At 42.6% G+C, this 24,693-nt stretch overlaps 1 protein-coding gene across 5 annotated transcripts in view; it reads right to left on the reverse strand.

Annotated features, from left to right (window-relative positions):
* The window catches only part of LOC137376960 (activating molecule in BECN1-regulated autophagy protein 1-like), a 577,540-nt gene that overhangs the window by 204,453 nt on the left and 348,394 nt on the right, over window positions 1-24,693 (reverse strand). For all 5 annotated transcript variants that reach the window (XM_068045969.1, XM_068045971.1, XM_068045970.1 and 2 more), the window contains one exon: window positions 7,508-7,618. In XM_068045969.1, coding sequence (XP_067902070.1) covers window positions 7,508-7,618 — 111 coding nt within the window. The remainder of the gene's footprint in view (window positions 1-7,507; window positions 7,619-24,693) is intronic.

The following is a 24,693-nucleotide window of genomic DNA, read 5'->3' on the forward strand; positions in this document are numbered from 1 at the left end:
TGATGAAGAAAGAACTTGCTTTAAAAACCATTGGAGACTTTGGATGGAGAAAAATATTTGCATAACAACAGACAGTACTTCAAGGGACAAAGCAGCTATTCCCTGTTCCAATTTAATCCACATTGGACTTTTGATTACCAGACATTCCAGGTTAACTGTCAAGATGGCCGAATATACAAACAGACGTGGCTGGACCAGTTTGGTCACATGACTGGCTGACCTGTTGGGAGTTTTTTGAATTTGAACGTCCAACAGGGATTTTGAACTCAGAAAGCTGTTTTCTCCTGGATTGAGAACACCTCTCTCCTGTCTGCTCTCATCTCGCTCTCACCAGCTTCGGAAACCATTGAAGACACATGAGCCCCAAGAGAGAAAAGTCTCCTACAGTAAACAAGGTTTCAGAAGAATACTGGGCCCCAACGAAAAGCAAGACTACTTACAAAAGGACTACAGTGAACTTGAAGCACAGTAAACAAGACAATCTTCTGATATTGCCTCAAACCTCTCCATTTTATTTTTTCTTCTGCTCTTTCCTGTCCCTATTTGCATGTGTATCGTGTGTGCGTGCTAGTGTGGGAGCGTCGTATATCCATAGGTGTTAACCATATTAGAGTTTAAGTTTAAGGTTTGCTAAATTTCACTTTTCTTCCTTTAACCTAAGAAAGCCTGTTCCTTTTGGGCCTCCTTATCTCGAGAGACAATGGATACGCGCCTGGAGGTGGTCAGTGGTTTGTGAAGCAGCGCCTGGAGTGGCTATAAAGGCCAATTCTGGAGTGACAGGCTCTTCCACAGGTGCTGCAGAGAAATTTGTTTGTTGGGGCTGTTGCACAGTTGGCTCTCCCCTTGCGCCTCTGTCTTTTTTCCTGCCAACTACTAAGTCTCTTCGACTCGCCACAATTTAGCCCTGTCTTTATGGCTGCCCGCCAGCTCTGGCGAATGCTGGCAACTGACTCCCACGACTTGTGATCAATGTCACACGATTTCATGTCGCGTTTGCAGACGTCTTTATAACGGAGACATGGACGGCCGGTGGGTCTGATACCAGTGGCGAGCTCGCTGTACAATGTGTCTTTGGGGATCCTGCCATCTTCCATGCGGCTCACGTGGCCAAGCCATCTCAAGCGCCGCTGACTCAGTAGTGTGTATAAGCTGGGGATGTTGGCCGCTTCAAGGACTTCTGTGTTGGAGATATAGTCCTGCCACCTGATGCCAAGTATTCTCCGAAGGCAGCGAAGATGGAATGAATTGAGACGTCGCTCTTGGCTGGCATACGTTGTCCAGGCCTCGCTGCCGTAGAGCAAGGTACTGAGGACACAGGCCTGATACACTCGGACTTTTGTGTTCCGTGTCAGTGCGCCATTTTCCCACACTCTCTTGGCCAGTCTGAACATAGCAGTGGAAGCCTTACCCATGCGCTTGTTGATTTCTGCATCTAGAGACAGGTTACTGGTGATAGTTGAGCCTAGGTAGGTGAACTCTTGAACCACTTCCAGAGCGTGGTCGCCAATATTGATGGATGGAGCATTTCTGACATCCTGCCCCATGATGTTCGTTTTCTTGAGGCTGATGGTTAGGCCAAATTCATTGCAGGCAGACGCAAACCTGTCGATGAGACTCTGCAGGCATTCTTCAGTGTGAGATGTTAAAGCAGCATCGTCAGCAAAGAGGAGTTCTCTGATGAGGACTTTCCGTACTTTGGACTTCGCTCTTAGACGGGCAAGGTTGAACAACCTGCCCCCTGATCTTGTGTGGAGGAAAATTCCTTCTTCAGAGGATTTGAACGCATGTGAAAGCAGCAGGGAGAAGAAAATCCCAAAAAGTGTGGGTGCGAGAACACAGCCCTGTTTCACACCACTCAGGATAGGAAAGGGCTCTGATGAGGAGCCACCATGTTGAATTGTGCCTTTCATATTGTCATGGAATGAGGTGATGATACTTAGTAGCTTTGGTGGACATCCGATCTTTTCTAGTAGTCTGAAGAGACCACGTAGCCTGTTAATGCTCATTTATTTGCCTTATAATTGGAAAGTGGTGAATAAGGATTCACCAAAGGGGGAGCTCAAAACACAGTGTGTTTAAAATTAAACCCTGTTACAGTAAGACCAGGTGAAGACAGTAAAAGATCCCTCTACACTTTTCTCACCTGGCTGTAACAGTACGGTTATACTCCTTAATCTTGCGTTGATCCTCACTACTGAGTGAATCCAGATAACACTGTAACCAATCTGTTGCACATACTGTTACGTGCAAGCACTATCTAATACAGCAGAGTTGAACGAATCCACAACTAACACGTTCATAACGGCACTAAAACTCCTTGTGACTAGTACAATTCATTCAGATTCATCAGTATCTTCCTCTTCTGCCTCAGAATTCTCTGTGTTGTGTGTTATTTCAAGGACTCTGCCTCTCCATCTAGGGTTGTTCATTGCATGATACCTGGAGTTACATCTGAAGCACCTATTAACTGCTCTTTGGACATTCCTGGGATTCATTTATCTATGATTGCTGTTCCAATTCTGTCTTCCGTTGGAATAGTCAGACCTGCTAAAGGTGCTTTCAACCTCATTCCTCCTGTCTTTAACTCTTCCATTGTACTTATGCTTGCATCCAGTATCTGGACCATTTTGAAATCCAGTAAACATCGAGTCCTCCATTCTTTGTGTCACCGCAGAATGCCCTGTTTGTTCTACAGGGCTGCAGGAAATGACCATTTCCCCAGGAATTTCTTTAAGGCAGCAGACATCTGATATAACAGGGAATCTTTTTCCAAGAACCAAACCACAGTTAGAACTAAGAACCTGTTCATATGTGACACCCAAGCACAATCTAGCAATTTAAATGGTAGCACTGAGCCAGGCATCTCCAAATTGAATTTCCTCAATCTTCTATACAGTCTGTTAAAGTCCATGATATATTCCTCCATTGAATAACCATCTGTTTTCCAAAATCAATCAAAGTCTGACCAAGCCTCATACGCATTCAATAGGTCATCTTTCATTTAAATTTCTCTCAAGAATTCTAACAGAAGATCCAAACCTTCATCAGTATCCAACTAACAAGCACCCGGTTCAGAAAACACTTCTGATTTTACTTTAGGTAGGAAGTGACAACGTCAAGGCCATACCTTGTTTCCTCTTTGGTAGGGACGTAACCCATATCCACATATCCACTTTATTCTTCCACTGATCATATGGTTCAGACTCAGAACAGCTAGGAATACCTTCTAATGTGTGCGCCATTGTCTGCATTTAGTCAACATAGGCCAAGAGAACTCAGTTCCTTGGTGCTGGATAGATGGGTGTAGGGGGGACAATGATGGCAGGGAAACATAGAGCTTCTGACAATTGTCAATATAGGGGTTGATGCATCAATGTACTGTGGCATGGAATGAGTAAGACAACGTATGTACCTGCAATTCCCCAAACATTTCCAAGTGTCGGCTATGTTATCTTGGAAAATTAGGAATCTGGAATGGGGAATAGCATGAAGAAATAAAAAGCAAAAAAAAATGAGGACATGAGCTCTTAAAATGAAACAGATTTGCACTGGATTATTTACCTGGATAGGTGCAGGTTACCTTTGTGTAGAAAAGGAATTCTAAAGCATCCAATAAACAAGGCTTCTGAAAATCTTGCTCTCATTAGAACTGGTGCATGTAACAATGAAAAACTTTTATGGCATTTCAGTGCAAAAGAGTTTCAGTTAATTTTATACCTTCCAAGGACAGGACGAATTTCCCATCAATTCTTTCATTATTGGCATGGGAAAGGATTTTTCAGTGTGCTTGAGGTAGAATGTGTAAGCAGAGCCTCTTTATGATGTGAAGATTTGTTTACACATCATAGAACTGTGTTGGTGATGATGTATTTTCCAGATATTGCAGTAACACAAATGACAGCAATGATTGGCTTCATCACTGAAGAATACACACAGGTGAAAAAACATCAGGAACATACAACTGACCCATTAAAAATGATCTAATTTTCCATCTCAGGCATACTCAAAATATCTATTACAATGCCATTACAAGAGATAATTATTTGATATGAAATTAGTTCTGTCCTTACAAGATATAAAACTGGCTGAAAATTTATTACAACAAACAGCCTTTAAATAAATCAATGATTAAATGTCAGGTTGATGAGAGAATTGGCAAACAGGGAAGTTGCTAATATAGAGACAACATAATTAGGCTTTGAGGAAGGATAATGATGGCGGTTGTGGGAACTGTAGCATAATTCATGCAATTCTGATTAGCTGTTGGCAGAAAGAATACACATCAGATGCACCGCTGATAATCAATACCATTGGCTATAATCCTGCCTCACCAGTTCAAAGTTATTAAATCTTCATTATAGACTAATTTAACATTCCAGAGACTTCCAAATATTCAAGAAAATGGCTGCTGAAATATCTGTCAGGGGATGTGAGATGGTGCAGTTTGGCAGAACAATGTGTATTCCTGTGTGGGAGCTGGCTTCCAATTAGGCTTAGGGTCTCTACTGTCTCAACACCTGTAAGCTAAATGGAATAGCTTTGGGTGGGTTCAAAGGCAATTTAACAGGTTATAAATTAAGGCAGTTACTTTGTTTCCAAGGTTTCTTGAATGGAGTTTTTACTGGATGACAGCAGTTTAAGGGTACCACGGTGACCAGAAAAAATTCTGCTCAGAGCCAATACTCTCAAAAACCATATTACCATGATTCTGAGGGTTCAATAAACAGTGCAGGAGCGCATGCCAGGAGTAGGGTCAGGCATACCTAAAAATGAGGTGTCAGCTTGGTGAATCTCGAACACAAGACTACTTACATGACAAACAGCAGAAGCAGCATGCAATAGACAGGCCACAACTAACGGATCAGATCTAAGTTCTGCAGTCCTGCCACATCCAGTCGTGAATGGAGGTGGACAATTAAACAACTGACAGGAGGAGGAGGCTCCACAAACATCCCCATACTCTACGATGAGGGAGCCCAGCGCATCATTGCAAACGACAAGGCTGAAGCATTTGCATCCACCTTCAACCAGAAGTGCCGAGTGGATGATCCATCTCTGCCTCCACCTGAGGTCCCCAGCATCACAGATGCCAGTCTTTAGCCAATCGATTCACTCCATGTGATATCAAGAAACTGCTGAAGGCACTGGGTACTGCAACGGCTATGGGCCATGACAACTTTCTGCCAATAGTACTGAAGATTTGTGCTCTAGAACTAGCCGGACCCCTAGCAAAGCTGTTCCAGTATAGCCACAGCACTGGCATCTACCCACCCATGTGGAAAATTGCCCAGGTACATCCTGTGCACAAAAAACAAATCCAACCTGGCCAATTATCGCCCTATCAGTCTACTCTCGATCCTCAGCAAAGTGATGGAAGGGGTTGTCAACAGTGCTATCAAGCGGCACTTGCTCAGCAATAACCTGCTCACCGATGCTCAGTTTAGGTTCTGCCAGGGCCACTCAGCTCCCGACCTTATTACAGCCTTGGTCCAAACACAGACAAAAGAGCTGAACTGTACAGGTGAGGTGAGAGTGACTGCCCTTGACACCAAGGCAGCATTTGACAAAGTATGGCATCAAGAAGCCAGAGCAAAACAGGAGTCATTGGGAATCGGGGGGGACACTCTCTGCTGGTTGGAGTCATCACTAGCAAAAGGAAGATGGTTGTGGTTGTTGAAGGTCAATCATTTCAGTCCCAGAATATCACTGCAAGAGTTCTTCAGGGTAGTGCCCTAGGCCCAACCATCTTCAGCTGCTACATCAATGACCTTCCCTCCATCATAAGGGCGGCACAGTGGCGCAGTGGTTAGCACCGCAGCCTCACAGCTCCAGCGACCCGGGTTCAATTCTGGGTACTGCCTGTGTGGAGTTTGCAAGTTCTCCCTGTGTCTGCGTGGGTTTCCTCCAGGTGCTCTGGTTTCCTCCCACATGCCAAAGACTTGCTGGTTGATAGGTTAATTGGCCATTATAAATTGCCACTAGTATAGGTAGGTGGTAGGGAAATATAGGGACAGGTGGGGATGTGGTAGGAATATGGGATTAGTGTAGGATTAGTATAAATGGGTGGTTGATGGTCGGCACAGACTCGGTGGGCTGAAGGGCCTGTTTCAGTGCTGTATCTCTAAACTAAACTAAATAAGGTCAGAAGTGAGGGTGCTCGCTGATGACTGCACAATGTTCAGCACCATTTGCAATTCTTCAGATACTAAAGCAGCCCACGTCCATAATGCAGCAAGACCTGGACAATTTCCAGGCTTGGGCTGATAAGTGGCAAGTAACATTCGCGTCACACAAGTGCCAGGCAATGACCATCTCAAACAAGAGAGAATCTAACCATCTCCTCTTGATGTTTAATGGCATTAACATCACTGAATCCCCCACTTTCAACATCCTGAGAGTCACCAATTGACCAGAAACTGAACTGGACCAACCACATAAATGCGGCGGCTACTAGAGCAGGCCACAGGCTGGGAATTCTACAGCGAATAACTCATCGCCTGTCTCCCCAATACCTGTCCACCATCTATAAGACAAAAGTCAGGAGTGTGATGGAATTCCCTCCACTTGCCTGGATGGGTGCAGCTCCAACAACACTCAAGAACCTCAACACCATCCAGGATAAAGCAGCCGACATGACTGGCACCCCATCCACCACCTTCAACATTCACTCCCTTTACTGCACAGTGACAGCAGTGTGTACCATCTACAAGATGCACTGCAGCAACTCAACAAGGCTCCTTCAACAGCACCTTCCAAACCCGCGCCCTCTACCACCTAGAAGGACAAGGTCAGCAGTTGCATGGGAACACCACCACCTGCAAGTTCCCCTCTAAGCCACACACCATCCTGACTTGGAACTATATCACTGTTCCTTCACTGTCACTGGGTCTAGATCCCGGAACTTCCTTCCGCACAGCATTATTGGTGTAGCTACTCCCGAAGGACTGCAGCAGTTCAAGAAGACAGCTCACCACCTCCTTCTCAAGGGCAATTAGGGATGGGCAATAAATACTGGCCGAGCCAGCGACGCCCACATCCCCTGAATAAATAAAAAAATAATTCCGGACAAGGAAACCTATCAGTGTCAAAACATTCTCCCTCTACAGCATGTTGATGAGCTGATTGATTCCATGCCAGCAGCTTTGAGAACCACTATTTCAGAAATCTGAAAATGGTCACAAGGAGGACTTCTCTGACTTTACCTGAGCATTGAGGATACCATTCTAGGTGGAGAAAAGACCAACTGGAAATTCATTTGGCAAGATTTCTATAGGGTGTCAAGAACCACACCAGGTTTCAGAAGGTAATCATAAACTCCACCCACAGACAGCCACATTGGTTAAAGATCCATTCACTTGGTAGGCCTTTTTTGCCATCATATGCTGCACCTGTCTATGAGCTGCTGAATAGATCAGTTTGATTATACAAGTTCCTAAATAACTCCAGGTGGGTCAAGGTAAAGATCCACTGCTCTCCTAGTTTCTGGCAGTCTTCAAACATCACTTACCATTACTAATCTCTGGAAGATCAAACTTGGTGAAGTCCCACCACTGGAGGCGATAAGTGATATTGGCAATATTACTGGCCACAGCAGACTGTCCGTCACCTATCACAGCACCTGCAATTAGAAACGAGAAACTCAGAAAAGGATGCCTTTTAGCCTTTATCACTATATTGGTTTATGTCAGCCTGTTGCTTACTTAAGAACTCACGGATGATTAAATTTTATCCAAGTTGCGAAAATATCGAATATTAAGTCATAAACAGGACGTTGAAGTGTAAAATGTGTTGAACTTTCAGGACATTCCACAACCTCATAAACCTTTAAGGGAATCTGAGAGACCAACAGAAGGGTTCAGATATCAGCGAAACACAGAACCAAATCTTGCACAATTGATATCCATTGAATGTGAAGACGAGACTTGGCGTTAATTACGGAATGTAGTATTTGGAGCTTAGGTGTACGATCTATTTATAAAAATCACCCCCATTTAAAGTACGTTCTTTCTAATGGACAGATAAATGCAGGGGACCTTTTTTGGTGCCAAATGTTTTTTCCACTTCTCCTTGTGGCTGCAATTCTTTCTGGCACAGGGCATCGCTAGCAAGTGGAAAAAAATATTAATTTTGTTTGAAATGTTAAAACACTGCTCACCTCTAACAATGCCATGCATGCACATGAACAACACTGACAAAATCTGTATTGCCAGAAGAGCTTAGTTAGGGAGATACATACACATTTCACTTGAATTTGGTCTCGTATAGTAACATTATAAACAGGAGTAGGCTATTCAACCCCTTGAGCTTGTTCTGCCATTCGAAGAGATCATGGCTGATTTGTGATCCACCTTTTCCCCATATTTCTTAATAGCATTGGCTAATAAAAATCTATCAATCTCAGTTTTAAAATTAACAATTGATCTAGCCTTTAGCGGTAGTGTGTTTCAAACTTCTTCCACCCATTACGTGAAAACATGCTTCCTAATTTCACTCCTGAAAGTTCTGGCTTGAATTTTTTGACCATGTCCCTTAGTCCAAGATTTCCCAACTAGCGAAAATAGTTTCTCCCAATCTCCCCTATCTATTCCCCTAAATTTCTTGCGCAGCCCCAATTTCCATTGCCCAACCATTGGGACCCAAGCCTGCAGCTGCCGATGCCCCAAGTACTGGAATTCCCTCCCTAAATTTCTCAAGTCACTCCAAAAAACCTAACTCTTTGACCAAGCTGCTAGTCGAAAAATGAAAGTTATTGTTGTTGACTTTTGACAACACCTTAAATTGGTGACATGCAAAAAAACTGAAACTACCAGCTTGGAAAGCAGGAACTTCCCCAATCTCCCCCTGACCATATACTAACTGACACAGTCAGTTTGAGGCAGTTGAATACACAATGAGATGATAGCCTTAACTCTGTAGTAACACTTTCGCCCAAGTCATAAGGTGACGGGTTCACACCCCACTCCAGAGACTAGAGCACATAAACTCAGCTGATGCTTCAGTGTAAGACGGAAGGAGTGCTAAGCTATTTCAAGTGCTGTCTTTTGGATGAGAGATGAAACCATCTGCTATCTCATGGTACTTTTTGGAGAATAGTGTATTTTAATCAAAACCTATTTGCATCAACTGTATTACCTGATGAAGTTCAGACATTAATACTACTTCCAGAATCAATACTACTTTCACAATCATTAGCACCATTTGCAAGATCAGCAACTAGGCCCAACCATCTTCAGCTGCTTCATCAATGACCTTCCTTCTATCATAAAGTCAGAAGTGGGGATGTTCGCTGATGATTGCACAATGTTCAGCACCATTCGTGACTCCTCAAATACTGAAGCAGTCTGTGTAGAAATGCAGCAAGACCTGGACAATATCCAGGCTTGGGCTGATAAGTGGCAAGTAACATTTGCGCCAGGCAATGACCATCTCCAACAAGAGAGAATCTTAACATCTCCCCTTGACATTCAATGGCATTATCATTGCCGAATACCCCACTATCAACATCCTGGGGATTACCATTGACCAGAAACTGAACTGGAGTAGCCATATAAATACTGTGGCTACAAGAGCAGGTCAGAGGCTAGGAATCCAGAGGCAAGTAACTCACCTCCTGACTCCCCAAAGCCTGTGCACCATCTACAAGGCACAAGTCAGGAGTGTGATGGAATACTCTCCACTTGCATGGATGGGTGCAGCTCCAACAACACTCAAGAAGCTCGACACCATCCAGAACAAAGCAGCCCACTTGATTGGCACACCATGCACTAACATTCACTCCCTCCACCACCGACGCACAGTGGCAGCAGTGTGTACCATCTACAAGATGCACTGCAGCAACACACCAAGGCTCCTTAGACAGCACCTTCTAAATCCGCGACCTCTACCACCTCGAAGGACAAGAGCAGCAGATGCATGGGAACATCATCACCTGCAAGTTCCCGTCCAAGTCACACATCATCCTGACTAGGAACTATATTGCCGTTCCTTCACTGTCGCTGGGTCAAAATCCTGGAACTCCCTTCCTAACAGCACTGTGGGTGTACTTACCTCACATGGACTGCAGCGGTTCAAGAAGGCAGCTCATCACCACCTTCTCAAGGGCAATTAGGGATGGGCAATAAATGCTGGCATAGCCAGTGACGCCCACATCCCATGAATGAATTTTAAAAAACTGCAAACAGCTGCAGATTTAAAGTTACTATTGTTATGAAAAAGCTTCTATTTTTTGTTAAATTTATTTTGAAGACTCATATTTAAATTGTGGAAATGGATTCATTTTGGAAGGCTGAAGATTTCATACATGCTGGACTTTGTTTTTTGTTGAAAATTCACTGAAAGGACATTAGATGTGTTTGAAAACAACCTTTACTGGATATCAGGTACCTCGAGATAAATAAACAGCAGAAACCTTGCTGACTTGGGGGAATCTTTACAGAGAAGTCATTTGAGAGAGTCAGGAGTTGGTTTAGCTTCTGAGATACTGTTTGGTTCAGTTGGGGTGTGGTCTGTTTTGAGTTAGTTGGAGATCAACCTGTCAAGAGAGAAACAGCCAGCTCATCTCTTCCCTCCTGTCTCTGTGAAACGTTGCAAAGATCCAGAGTGTGGGAGCTAAAATCCCTGATGCTGCATTTCTCCCGATAAGCTAGAAAAACCTGCCAGATTAATTCTTGACGTCGCCTGAAAAGAATTACTCCAGAAAAGAGAAACTAGAAAAGACAGTGCATTCCTCCCGCCTCGGTTGTAACATATAACTGGGGGCTCTGTGCGGGGTAACCCAAAGTTGATAACGTTGAATTGTAAGTGGGGTAATAATAATTGAGAAGAGGAAAAGGAAGAACCTGATTTCTTGTGCATTCGAGTAAAGTTTACGCTACCGGAATGGATTTGTCAGTTCCTATGACCTTTCTGGAGAAGGAGGATTTATCTCTGAGTGATTTGAAAATCTTAACTTAGGCTAATAGCATTGGCAGCAAAATTGGGGTTAGAGTTAAAACCAAGGGCTAAGAAAGCAGATATAATTGAAGTAATAGCACAGCATTTGCAATTGGGAGAAGAAAAAAGCAATCCAGATGGTAGTTCAGTGGAATTAGCTAGGATTCAGTTACAGATGAAGCAGCTTGAACTTCAAAAGGAAAAAGAAATAGAAATGAAAAAACTTGAACTACAGTTTCAAAGGGAGCAAGCAGAGTGGCAGGAAAAAGAATTGACAAAGAAGAAACTTGAACATGAAAGAGTGGAAAGGGCAAAAGAGAGAGCATTTCAAACAGAAAGAGAAGGAAGGGAATTCGAATTAAAAAAGCTGGAACTAAGACAAAAGAGTGGCCTTGATTCTAGGGAAAATTCTGGTGAGGAAATGACTCCAGCCCAGGACGGAGTAGAGAGCTGTTTAAATTTGTGCAAGCCCTCCCAAAGTTAGAGGAAAGGGACTTCGAGGCATTTTTCATTTATTTAGAAAAGACAGCCATACACATGAAGTGGTGAAGGAAAGCTAGACACTACTTATGCAAAGCAGGTTGATAGGCAGAGCTCATGAAGTTTATGCTATGCTTTCTGAGGAGGCTTCTACAAATTATGAGATGGGAAAAAAGGCTCTTCTCGCTGCTTGAGTTGGCCCCTGAAGCTTATAGGCAGAAATTTCAGAATATCCGTAGACAGCCCGGGCAGACTTGTACAAAATTTGAGAGGGTAAAGCAAATTAATTTTGATTGTTGGATGCGGGCACTAAAGGTAGAGGCCACGTATGAGGCCCTTGGGGAACTAATTCTGCTGAAAGAATTTTAAAATTCACACCCTCTGTTAATAAGAACCCATGTAGAAAATCAGACGGTTTCAACAGCCAGACAGGCAGCTGAGATCGTTGATTACGAGCTTGTCTACAAGCCCAAACCCTTTGTCTGCCACCCCCACAAACCCGAGAAAGATAGAAGGTGGGAGGGTGAAAGGAAGGCAAGTAACCGGGAACAAGAAGGGACAGCTAGGAACGCCCTGGGATCTTCTCCTCAGTCCAGAAAGGAAGATGCTGAGAGTGGAAGTAAGGTCCGCAAGCCTAACTGTTAACATTGTCAAGGTGGGACACCTTCATGCAGAATGCTGGAAGTTGCAGGGTAAACCTACGAAAGTTATTGGAGTAGACAAGGCCAATGCAGAGAAAGGGACCCTGCAGATCAGGCTGTAGCTCTGACTGCAGCTGTAAGACCAAGTACAAATACCACTGAGTGCGGGGGATGTGAATAAAATACCCAAGAGTTACAGGGTATTCTTGTCAAAAGGAAAAGTAACTCCTTATCCCGCAAGTGAGGCAGGTTATATTTAGCGATACAGGAGCCACCCAAACTCTTTTGCTGGGGAAAGACATAGCTTTTCCACCAGAAAGCGCACTGAATGCTAAGGTTTTGGCGAATGGTATCGGCGGGGAGTATACCTTTATAATCGGGTGCACCTAGAGTGTGACCCAATGTCTGGAATGCTAACTGCAGGAGTTGTCCATAGCTTTCCTCTAGACGGAGCTACTCTTGGGGAATGATTTGGCCGGATCGAAGGCAGTAGCTTCTCCAGTAGTCACGGAAAGACCAAATGAAGTCAAAAGAGACAGAACAATTGCAGGAAAAGGTTCCTGGAATTTTTCCTTCTTGTGTCGGGACCCGAGCAATGGCTAAACAAGTTCCATTATCAGAGGTAAAATTGGCACCACAGATAGATAGTCGAATATCTGAAACACTCTTTGAGGATTTGGATAATCTGAAGGAAGTGTTGAGCAAGTCTTCTTTGATCAAGGCTCAGCAAGCCAATCCAGAGTTAAGTAAAGTAGCACAATCGGCCCTAACGGAAACTGCGGCAAAGTGCATTCCGGAAGGCTACAATATTAAAAATGGGAATAAATGAGCAACTGGAGACCTCCTCACAGACCTTCAGATGAATAATGGACAGTTGTTCACTAGATAGTGGTAGCGCTCAAGTATTGCCGGGAAATATTAAGGATAGCCCATGAAATTCCTATAGCAGGACATGTAGAGATTTGGAAGACCCAATCACGTATAGGTCGACATTTTTACTGGCCAGGTCTTTCCAAGGACGTGGTGCAGTTTTGTAAAACATACCATATGCGCCAGATTGTGGGAAAACCATAATCTGCCATAAAACCGGCACTTCTAATTTCCATACCAGTTTTTGGGGAACCATTTAATAGGGTATTAGTAGACTGTGTGGGACCTTTACCAAAACCAAAAGTGGGACATCAATGTATACTCGCTATCATGGATATGGCTACTCAGTTCCAGAGGCCATTCCCTTGAGATCAATTTCTGCTAAGGTAGTGGTAGAGAAGTTAACCCAGTTCTTTGTTCACTAGATATGGATTACTGACTTAGATTCAGTCAGATCAAGGTTCCAATTTTATGTCCAACATTTTAAAGGAAGTTATGGATAATTTGGGTAAAACACAGTACGGTCTTCAGCATACCACCCACAGACACAAGAGGCTCTAGAAAGGTACCATCAAATCCTCAAAACGATGACCATGGTATACTGTCATGAATATCCCCATGATTGGGATAAAGGGCTAGAATTTTTTTGTTTGCCACTAGGGATTCACCTAATGAGTCCACCGGTTATAGTCCTTTTGAATTAGTTTATGGACATGAGATAACAGGTCCTCGAAAACTAATCAAAGAAAAGTTTTTAGGACAGAACAATGAACCTTCCATGTTAGATTATGTATCCGTGTTCCAGGAGAGGCTCACAATGAGCCTGCAAGGTGGCTCAGCTTCCCAAACAACCAAGACATGGGCAGACAAGCATGCAGAGACCCGAACATTTGAACGAGGGGATGATGTATTAGTATTACTGCCTTTACAGGGTGAACCACTGAAAGCACGGTTCAGTGGTCCATATAAAGTAGTCAAAAGAATTGGTAAAGTAAATTATTTGACTGACACCCCAGACTGCCGGAAAAAGAATCGGCTGTGTCATATCAATGTGTTGAAACAATATCATCATAAGCAAGAACAGGTAGGTCAGGTAATAAAGAGAGTGAAAGATGAAAGGGATAGTGAAGATAAGGCAGAAGGAGGCCTGGGCAATACTCAAATTGAACCCCCAATATCCAGTAAGCTAATACTGAACAGTTAGGTAGATTAGACACTATGTTTTCATATTTAGATGCAGAACAATGAGAAGACCTAACAAGGCTACTCACAGCATTTAAAGGCGTCTATAGGGACAAACCAGGGTGTACAACCTTAGCCGCACATGATGTGGATGTAGGGGAATCATTTCCTATTAAACAGCATTCTTATTGCTTAAGTCTAGAGAACAGGCCCAGGTGAAAGCAGAAATCCAATACATGTTGGAAAACCACTTAACTGAACCCAATCAAAGCAGCTGGAGCTCCCCAGTCACATTAGTTCCTACTTAATTTACTAAACATGTGACCAATTAAATTAAATGGCTCTGTAAAGTTTTTTAAAAAGTTATTTTCAATTATCTTGAATTTGGGGACTCAGAGCTGAAAGACCCTTAATAAAAATTCTTATTTTTGGTGATAAAATATTTTCACCTGTATTAATAAAACTGAACCAGGTTACTACTCAAACACATCATAAGTGGAAAGAGAAAAGAAACAACTGCACTATTTTATGCTCTCTTTTGCACAGGTTCGTGTTCAAAATGGAAACGTTACCCCTTGAATCCTTCCAGTGGCTCCTAACTGGACTGGCAAATGTTGACGTAGCTCAATTTAATATAACCCACTGTTTAGCGCCAGCCGTGGCTCAGTTGGTAACACTATCACCTCTGAATCAGAAGGTTACTGGATGGGATGTTAAATCGAGGCCCCATCTGCCCTGAGGTGGATGTGAAAGATCCCAATGGCAGTATTTTGACAGCAGAGGAGTGACACCTGATGTCCTGGCCAATATTTATACCTCAATCAATATCACAAAAACAGATTATCTGGTCATCATCACATTGCTGTTTGTGGGAGCTTACTGTGAACAAATTGGCTGCCACATTTCCTACATTACAACACTGACTACATTACAAAAGTACTTCACTGACTATAAAGTGCTTTGAAGCATCTGGTGGTCGTGAAAGGCGGTATAATTCTTTTTTAAAACCAGTGCATTTCCTACAATGGCTTCTCCTCCTGCTTCCAATAGTCACCTCTACAGTACTTGTAAGTTTGATCAAGTTCCTTATTTCTCATCTATATGCTTCCCTCAGCACCACAATCTGCTGTAAACATGGGGTTAGCTTCCAGATATATGTTGACAGCCAGCTTCAGCTCTCGACTGACACCTATGCACACCGGCTTACATTATCAAGCTGACCAACAGGTATATAAGAAGTTGTGACAGATCCCAAAAAGCTGACCATTCAAGAACAGTCCTGACATGTGAAAACATATAGCTACACAGACTTTGCAAATTAAATAGTCAATACACATAATGCTTATGCACTTGCATTGGTGAGAGGAAACACATAAGCCTGAAGGGGAAATAGGCACAAAATTAGTGGAGCACTTCTTCGGCAGTCCAGGGCATGCACTCCCATACGGTTTTGAAATTTTGCTTGTAAAATTGTGAATTCTGGTTAATTTTAAGCACTTTTATAATTAATAATTTTTATTGAAAACTAAATACCATGTTATCTTCATCAGGCAAATCTGACACAACTACTCACCTAAACGTTGCAACAGTCCCTCTCCTAATCACCACTATTCCAGTTTACAAAGGCACTCTACCATGTTCCAGATGCAATTCAGAGGCACAATATATTTTCAAACTCGCCAAACACACCTAAATCTTCTATAAGTTCCATTTGTACTGGCTTCCTTTCCCCCACCTGCCTCCCCCTCAACATTTCAACTTGGTTCTCTCCTCCGCCCATGTTCATACTCACAGTCCATTTTCAATTAATGTTCAGTGTTCTCCTTTCTCTTCCAATCCAAAGCAACATTCACAGCTTTTCTGGCCTGAAAACACTGCCCTCAGCATCTGTGTTTTTCCCCTCTTCATTACCATTTATTTCTTCCCTTTCATTGCCATCTATTTACCCTCTTGCATTAACATTCACCTCCCTGTAATCCAGTCCTGCTGCACCCCGAGACCAGCAGCTGGTACACTGGCATGCGTTGCCCTCTTCTCTCAACACCGTTCTGCACTTATGACAGGGATTGTGGCCTCTGTACATTAAATGGGAGAACCCTGGAGAACACAAATATTCTTGCTCAGTGTTCAGAAAGTGCAATCCCTGATGCTAAAGTGTGATACAGAGAGAAGGGGCCTGGTCTGGGGCATTAGCAACTAGATTCAGGGAGCTGCAGTACGAAGGAGATAGGGGCTTAACGTGCGCTAATCTTTGTCAGTTAACGCTGATCAGTACCCTGACCCTAATACTAACTAGCAGCATAAAATGCTGACAAGTAGACACATATGATCACACTTGGCTCCATGAGTGTTGTTATGCTTTCCGACATCAAGTTGTAGATGAGCCAGAACAATTTTTAGACTAAGACTGGCAAGACTGAAGCTATCCCATTTGTTTCCCACTAGAAACTGCAGGCTTTACCCAATCACATCTCCTTCTTTGGTTGCTTGCCCAGGCAGAAAACTGCGTACGTTGTATGATCTGAGGCTAAACGTCAAACTGTGTCGCCTATACGTCACCAGCACAATGCATTTCCACTTCTGCAACATAGCTTGCCTCCATTCATATTTTACCCAATTATGGCTAAAGCTCTGTCCACGCCTTTGTCAATTCCAGACACAATTTTTCCAATGTCCCTTTCAACAGCTTTCCTACTCTATCCTCTATAAACACTAATTCATCCTAACATCAGACACTTCAATCTTATCCCATACTGAATCCCTATCATCTATCAGACCTGCCCATCCTGAGCTCCAATGGCTCCTAGTCCCCAACATATTGACCTTAAAATTCTTATTTTCATTTGCAAATCACCTGACAGCTAACTTCCACTCCAACTTTGCAACTTTCTCCAGCCATTACCTGGAACTAACACTCTCCACTTTTCCGACTCTGGCCTACTGCTCAACCTCCCCCAACCCCACCAATGATAGTGTCTTCACCCCTCACTGTCCTGTAATCTGGAACTCTCTTAAACCTCTCTGCCGTGTGAATCTCTCCCCACCTACAAAAGTTTCCTCAAAACTGATCGGTTCAAACCCTCTCCTAACTCTTGCTTGGTTAAGTGCTTTGGCTCTTTTTGCTACGTTAAAGGCACTAATTAACCACAAATTGTTTCTGCAGCACTGATGTAGAAGCTACAGAGCAAATAACAAGCATTCAATCCCACGAACATGTTCTTTCAGCTTAACGACTCAATGGAAATCACAGCAGGAATTCCTGAGGGTAATTACCTTCCTACAAATATAAAAGCAAAATACTGCAGATGCTGGAAATATGCAATAAAAACAGAAAATACTGAAAACACTCAACAGGTCTGACAGCATCTGTAGTGAGAGAAACAGAGGTATTGTTTCAGATCAATGACCTTCCACTGGAACTGAAAAAAATGTTAGAGCTGAAACAGGCTTTAAGCAAGTACAAAAGCAAGGAAGGGGACAGGGAGCAACAAAAGGGAAGGTCTGAGATAGGGTGGGAGACAGGAGAGATTGAATGACAAAAGGAATAATGGTGCAAGGCAAAAGTAGATGATAATGGGACAGAAAAGAAATGTCCAGGGGAGGTGTAAATAGAAAATGCAAAATCATCAACAAAAGCTGCTGTCCAAAAAAAAAAGGGGTTATCTGAAATTTTTGAATTGAATGTTGAGTCAGGAAGGCTTTAAAGTGCCTACTCAAAAAATGTGGTGTTGTTCCTTGAGATTACGCCGAGCTACATTTAAACCATGTAGGAGACCAAGGACAGAGAGATTAGAATGGGAGTGGGGTAGAAAGAACTAAAATGACAGGTGACTGGAAGCTCAGGGTCACGCTTGCGGACTGAACGATGTGTTTGGTAAAGCGTTCACCTAATCCGAGTTTGGTCTTCCCAATGTAGAGGAGACTGCATTGTGAGCAGCAAATGCAGTATATCGGAACATAGGACCAGGAGTTGGCCATTCAGCCTGGCGAGCCTTACCGCCACTTTCCCGCACTATCCTCATATCCCTTGATGTCAATAGTATCCAGAAATCTACTGATTTCTGCCTTGAGCATGTTCAATGATTGAGCTTCCACAGCCCTCTGGGGTAGAGAATTCCACAGATTCACCACATCTGAGTGAAGGAATTCCTCCTCATCTCAGTCTTAAATGGCCTACCCCTTATTCTGAGACTATGCCCCCTGTTTCTAGACTCACCAGCCAGGGTAAACGTCCTATCTACTTCAACCCTGTCAAGCCCTGTAAGAATTTTGTAAGTTTCAAGACAATCCCGCCATCCCAGTGAATAGTCTGGTGAACCTCCATTGCACTCCCTCTATAGCAAGTGTAGTATAAGGGTTTGAAAGGGTTAATGTCTGGAACAGTGTGAGTAACAACTCCCACTGTGATGATATAAGAGATGGTATGGGAGAGCGACTTGAAGAAAGGAGAAGCAGCATGGAGTGGAGTGTAAAGCTGTATTTAGTTCTTTAATTTGTTATAAACTAGTTATTGTTAAAATTTACCGATGACTCAGTCATCTCTCCTAGCTAGACTAACCGAACATACATTATGGTGAACAGCAGTGGTTCTTTCCACACATCACAGCAGCTGTGAAGGACACAGAAAACTTTGAAAAACAACTTTAAGGAAGCTAGGAAAATCAGACCGGAAAAAAAAGGCGCCAAAACTGCAGAACTCGAGAAGAGGCTGTGAGGAGCTCCATGGCTACTCCATAGACGAAGTGGAGACAAGGAGAGTTGGCTTTCAGAGGCATTCAAACTGCACAACAGAGAAGCGGTGGTCTGTGAAAAAAATCTCAGTCCAGCGATTGCAGGCTTTGAGTCAGAGAACCAAGCAATTGTCGGGGATTTGGAGAGCAACCATTAAAAAGGGCAGAAAGTAGTTTTTAATGGCACACTAGGCAGGCAGCACCAGAAAAAACAGATCCATAGCAAGGGCAGATCCAAGGTCAGCGCCATTACACGTGGTGACCGCAAGGCAGCACGAAAAAAAAAGTGGCTACAAATACTCGATACGCCAGGGGAAGGGAGTGAAGAGACATTTGAAATAACGCTGCAAAGCTGTGTTCAAGAAATAAATACCTAGTCTGGCAGAGAGATTCCCCCAGGGCAAGACAGTGACTGCAGCGAGAGTTAGTACGAGGCTGAGCAGGGTGGGAAAACTTCCAATACTGGAAGGCAAATTTAAAACACCAAGAAACTATCTAGACATCTTAGAAAAGCCATGGATCTTAAATTTACATTACTAGAGAAGTTATGGCACATGGAAGGACCAAATCAAACTCAAAACTGGCCCCTTTGGAGAAAAAGATTTTTGAGGTACAGAATTGCTTCAAAATTATATAGCAAGTCTGAAGCAGAACAAGTCAACACATTACTTTATTCCATAGTAGCAACAGTAAACAATGTTATTGCAAGATAAGGCATTAATGAGATATCAGATAAATTTGAAGAAGTCTTAAAAGCCTTTAATAATTATTTCAACCCAAGGAGCAACAAGATTCTAGAAAGGGCCAAATTCAACAGAAGGGTCCAGAAACCAGGTGAAGCGGTAGATGCTTTTATTAATGACCTTTACCAGCTAGTTGAAGGATGCGAATATGGAGACCTAAAAGCAGAATACAAGACTGCAGTGTAGTTTGTATTGCTGATGAATCCATTTGAGATTTATTGCCATCTAAGCAAGACCTCACCCTGGAAAAAGCTGGTGAGACAAGCAGAGGTCCGGAAGCGGAACAGAGCAATCCTAAGAGGTGAAGAAAAACCTTGGTTCAGGAAACCTCCAGTGACCATACAGTTCCTTGAGCACAGGACTGCAAAAAGAAGCAGCAGAAAAGGAGGTTCACTTGGGAGGGAAAGTGCAAGACACCATCAAACCCTGCCAGCACTGTGGCTCCAAAAAGACCCACAGGCGCAAAAGGTGTCCTGCAAACAAAGCAGAATGCTTTCACTGCAACAAAGTTGCCCATATTGGGAAGATGTGCCAAAGTAAAACCTCTACTTTCACAAGTTCTAACGGAAAAGTCTTCACACATAGAGCTATTAATGAAGTTAAACAATCGCCATCAGAAGAGAAATCAAAAAACTTCCTTGGTGAGATCAATGATCCTAATAATGCGTTCTAGAATACAGATATATATGTCAACAGACATAGCACCAACTTTAAACTAGACATTGAAGCAACTGTAACAGTTTTATCAGACAACAAACCGTGGTCAACGCATTGCCTGCAACCAACAGAAACTCAGTCACACGGTCCAGGAGGGATTGAACTGAAAGTCAAGAGAAAGCTACAGGCAACACTCCAGTACAAGGGAAAGCAGATATTGGAAACACGGTATGTTCTTCAGAATCAAGAATTCTTTCTTTTAAGTAGAAGAGCTTGTATACACCTTAATCTCATCAAGAAAGTGGAAGAGGTTAAGCAGCTAGAATCCAGCAGTCACTTCCAAAGAGACTTTCTCAAATTATTTACTGGTTTAGGAAGACTTAAGACTGAATATAGTATTATTTTGCGAACGGATGTTAAACCTGTGTGTCTTTTCACGCCTCGGAAGATACAACACCCACTAATGAAGCAAGTCCAATTTGGATTAGCACCATCAGAACTGTTGATGGGAAGGAAGCTCTGAATGCAACTTCCCATCCTACCCAAAAAATTACTTACAAGGCTAGAAGTCCAGGATTATCAGAAAGTTCAAGACAGAAAAAAGTCTTATCAAAAACAACAAGCTTATAACTATAACAGGAGATATCACATCAGAAACCTACCCAAGTTGATGGAAGGAAAAAAGGTATGGGCATGGGACCAAGGCAGAGAAGGTGTAATGGTCCAGAGAGATAATCCTAGCTGCCCCTGTTACTTTCCTTTCTTTCACCATCTTCTATCCTTCTTGGGTTTGTGGGGGTGACAGACAAAGGGTTTGGGTTTATAAACAAGCTTGTACTCATCAGCGATTCCCGCTGCTTGTCTGGCTGTTGAAACTTTCTGATTCTCTACATGGGTTTGTACTAACGGAGTGAGTGAATTTTAAAATTCTTCGAGGAGAATTAGTTCCCCAAGAGCCTCATACATTGCTTCTACATTTAGTGCCCCCGCCCAACGATCAAAATTAATTTGCTTTACCCTCTCAAATTCTATACAAGTCTGCCCAGGCTGTCTCCGAAGATTCCAAAATCTTTGCCTATTAGCTTCAGGGACTAACTCAAAAGCAGCGAGATTATCCTTTTTTGCCATCTTATAATCTGCAGGAGCCTCCTCAGAAAGCATGGCATAAACATCATGAGATGTGCCCATCAACCTGCTTTGTATAAGCAGTGTCCAGCTTTCCTTCACAACTTCATCTGTCTGGCTATCTTTTCAAAAGAAATGAAAAATGCCTCTACATCCTTTCCTCAACTTTGGGAGGGCTTGCACAAATTTAAACAGCTCTCCAATGGGTCCTGGGATGGAGTCAGATCATTCCTTACCAGAATTTTCCTTGGAGCCGAGGCCACTCTTTTGACTTAGTTCCAGCTTTTTAAACTTCAAATTCACTTTCTCGTTGAAATGCTTTCTCTTTTGCCCTTTCCTCTCTGTCAAGTTCAAGTTTTTTCATGGCCAATTCTCTTTCCTATCCAAGCTTAAGTTTTTCCAATTCTTTTTCTTGCTCAAGCTTTTTCATTTCCATTTCTTTTTCTTTGTCAAGTTCAAGCTGCCTCATCTGTAACTGAATTTTAGCTAATTCAACTGCATGACCATCTGGTTTGCCTTCTTCTTCTAATTGCAAATGCTGGGCCAGTACTTCAATTAAGTCTTCTTTCCAAGCTCCTGGTTTTAACTCGAACACCAACTTTTCTGCCAATTCCTTTAGTCGAACCTTGGTTAAGTTTCTCCAATCACTCAGTGATACATCCTCCTTCCCCAGAAAGGTCATTGCAACAGACAAAGATATTCTGGTAGTGTAAACTTTACTCTAATGCACAAGAAACCTGGTTTTTTTACTTTTCCTCTTTTCAATTATTATTACCCCACTTACTATTCCACATCATCGGCTTTGGGTTATCCTGCACAGAGCCTCCAATTATATGTTATGACCGAGGTGGGAGGAGTGCACTGTCTCTTCCAGTTCCACTTCTTCACAGGTCACACATATATTTAAATGTTTAGTCAGTTACTGAAGCAGTCAATCATATATTCTACTCGTTACCCCAGAATAAAATACACCAACCAGGTTTCTTTAATAAACAACAAAATTATCACATTGTCACATTATCATCAAACAAGACTTAACCAGTAACGAGGCAAAGCATTGTTGCACAGATTGAAATGTGAAAATTCCCCTTTTTAAATTCCCCACACACACCGAACAAATACAGAAATTCTCTGCAGTGGTCGGTTACAAAAAAAAGCAAATACCAATACTTTGGTCATATGCTTGCTAATTCTTGAAGAAAGAAGAGGAGATCTGGAAAGATGTCATTTGTCCCTTTTTTGGTTTGGCATTGCAAATTCTCGTAGATGGCTGTCACTGGAATCTTTCTGGAGCAGTTCTTTTCAGGTGACGTTGAGGATCGGTTTGGCAGGTTTTCCAAGAGAAATGCGGCATCAGGAGTTTTTGGAAAGCTTTTCAGGAGAAATGCAGCATCAGCTTCTCTACTTCTTACACTTGATTCTCAGGAAGTTCTCAAAGAGATGGGAGAGGGTGAGCTGTTGATGGCTGCTCTACTGGCTGGTTTTCTCCAACTTCTTCAAAGCAGTTCACACCCCAGCACATTGTCCAAAACGAAACCAAAAATAATATCTCAAGAGTCGAGCCCCCTGACCCCTATAAATCTTGACCTGGCACTTCTCAGTAAACATCTTTCCCAGGTCACTAAGGTTTGTTTTGCTTATTGCTTAAAACACATGACTTCCAGCAAGGCTGTTTATAAACAATATCTCAGTGTCCTTTCAATGAGCTGTCAAAGACAAAGCAAGCTCCAGCATCTATGAAATCTTCAGCCTTCTCCACAAATCCATCTCCACAATTTAAATACGTCCTCAAAAACACATACTTAACATAATAAAGAAGCACTTTCGTAACAAGACAAAGACCACTGATCTTCCGAGTCTGGGGAGAGTTGTGAAGCCTCCTGATGTCAGAGACTTGGGTGAGATGGGGCAGTATGTAAAATTAAAAATGAATGTACACAAAATATATGGACAAAGCCTTGGGGTGGGAGGAGGGGGAGATGTATAAGGGTTTGAAAGGGTTAATGTCTGGGACTGAGTAACACCTCCCACTGTGATGATTTAAGAGATGGCATGGGAGAGAGACTGAAGAGAAGCAGCATGGCTTCAGTGGAGTTAGACTTACTTCTGTAAAGCTGTATATAGTATTTTAATATGTAATAAACTAGACTCAATTCTCTCCTAGCTATACTAACCAAACATACAACAGCAAGTATATCTTTCCTTAGATAAGGAGACCAAAACTGTACACAATATCCCAGGTGCAGACTCACCAAAGCTCTATACAATTGCAGCAAGACATTTTTACTTCTGTACTCAAATCCGCTTGTGATGAATGTCAACTTACCATTTGCCTTCCTAATTGCTTGCGCCACCTGCATACTAGCTTTTAGTGACTCATGAACAAGGACACCCAGTCCCTTTGGACATCAACGCATCCCAAGCTCTCACCATTTAAGAAATACTCTGCCTTTGTTTTTTTTCCTACCAAAGTGGATAACTTCACATTTATTCACATTATATTTCATCTGCCATGTTTATGTCCACTCACTTAGACTGTCCAAGTCCCCTTGAAGCCTCCTTGCATCCTCTTCACAACTTACATTCCCACCTGGTTTGTGTCATCAGAAAATTTGGAAATATTACATTTGGTCCCCAAATCATTTATATATATCATGTAGTGAATAGCTGTGGCCCCAGCACTGATCCTTGTAGTATTCCACTAGTAACAGCCTGCCCTTCTGAGAATGACCCATTTATCCCTACTCTCTGCTTTCTGACTGTTAACCAATTCTCAATCCATACAAGTATATTATCCCTAATTCCATGTGCTCTAATTTTGCTTACTAACCTCCCTGCGTGAGACCTTATCAAAAGCCTTCTGAAATTCCAAATGCACCACATCCACTGGTTCTCCTTTATCTATGCTACCAGTAACATCCGCATTGTCAAACATGATTTCCCTTTCATAAATCCATGTTGACTCTGCCCAATCATATTATTTGCTAAGTGTCCAGTTATCACATCCTTTATAATAGATTCTACCATGTTCCCTACTACTGACATCAAACTAACAGGTCTGTCGTTCGCCGTTTTCTCTTGCCCTCCCTTCTTAAGTAGTGGGGTTACATTTGCTACCTTCCAGTCTGCAGGAACCTCCAGAATTTTGAAAAGACAACCACCAATGCATTCACGATCTCTATAGCCACCTCCTTCAACACTGTGCTATGTAGCTCATCTGGTCCAGGGTTTTATCAAATATAAATCCAGTTCATTTTTCAAATACTACCTCTTTATTAATACTGATTTCTTCTAGTTCCTTATTTTCACAAGTCCCTTGGTTCCTGACTAGTT

Source organism: Heterodontus francisci, chromosome 14, assembly GCF_036365525.1.
Source record: "Heterodontus francisci isolate sHetFra1 chromosome 14, sHetFra1.hap1, whole genome shotgun sequence".
In the NCBI taxonomy this organism is placed as follows: Eukaryota; Metazoa; Chordata; class Chondrichthyes; order Heterodontiformes; family Heterodontidae; genus Heterodontus; species Heterodontus francisci.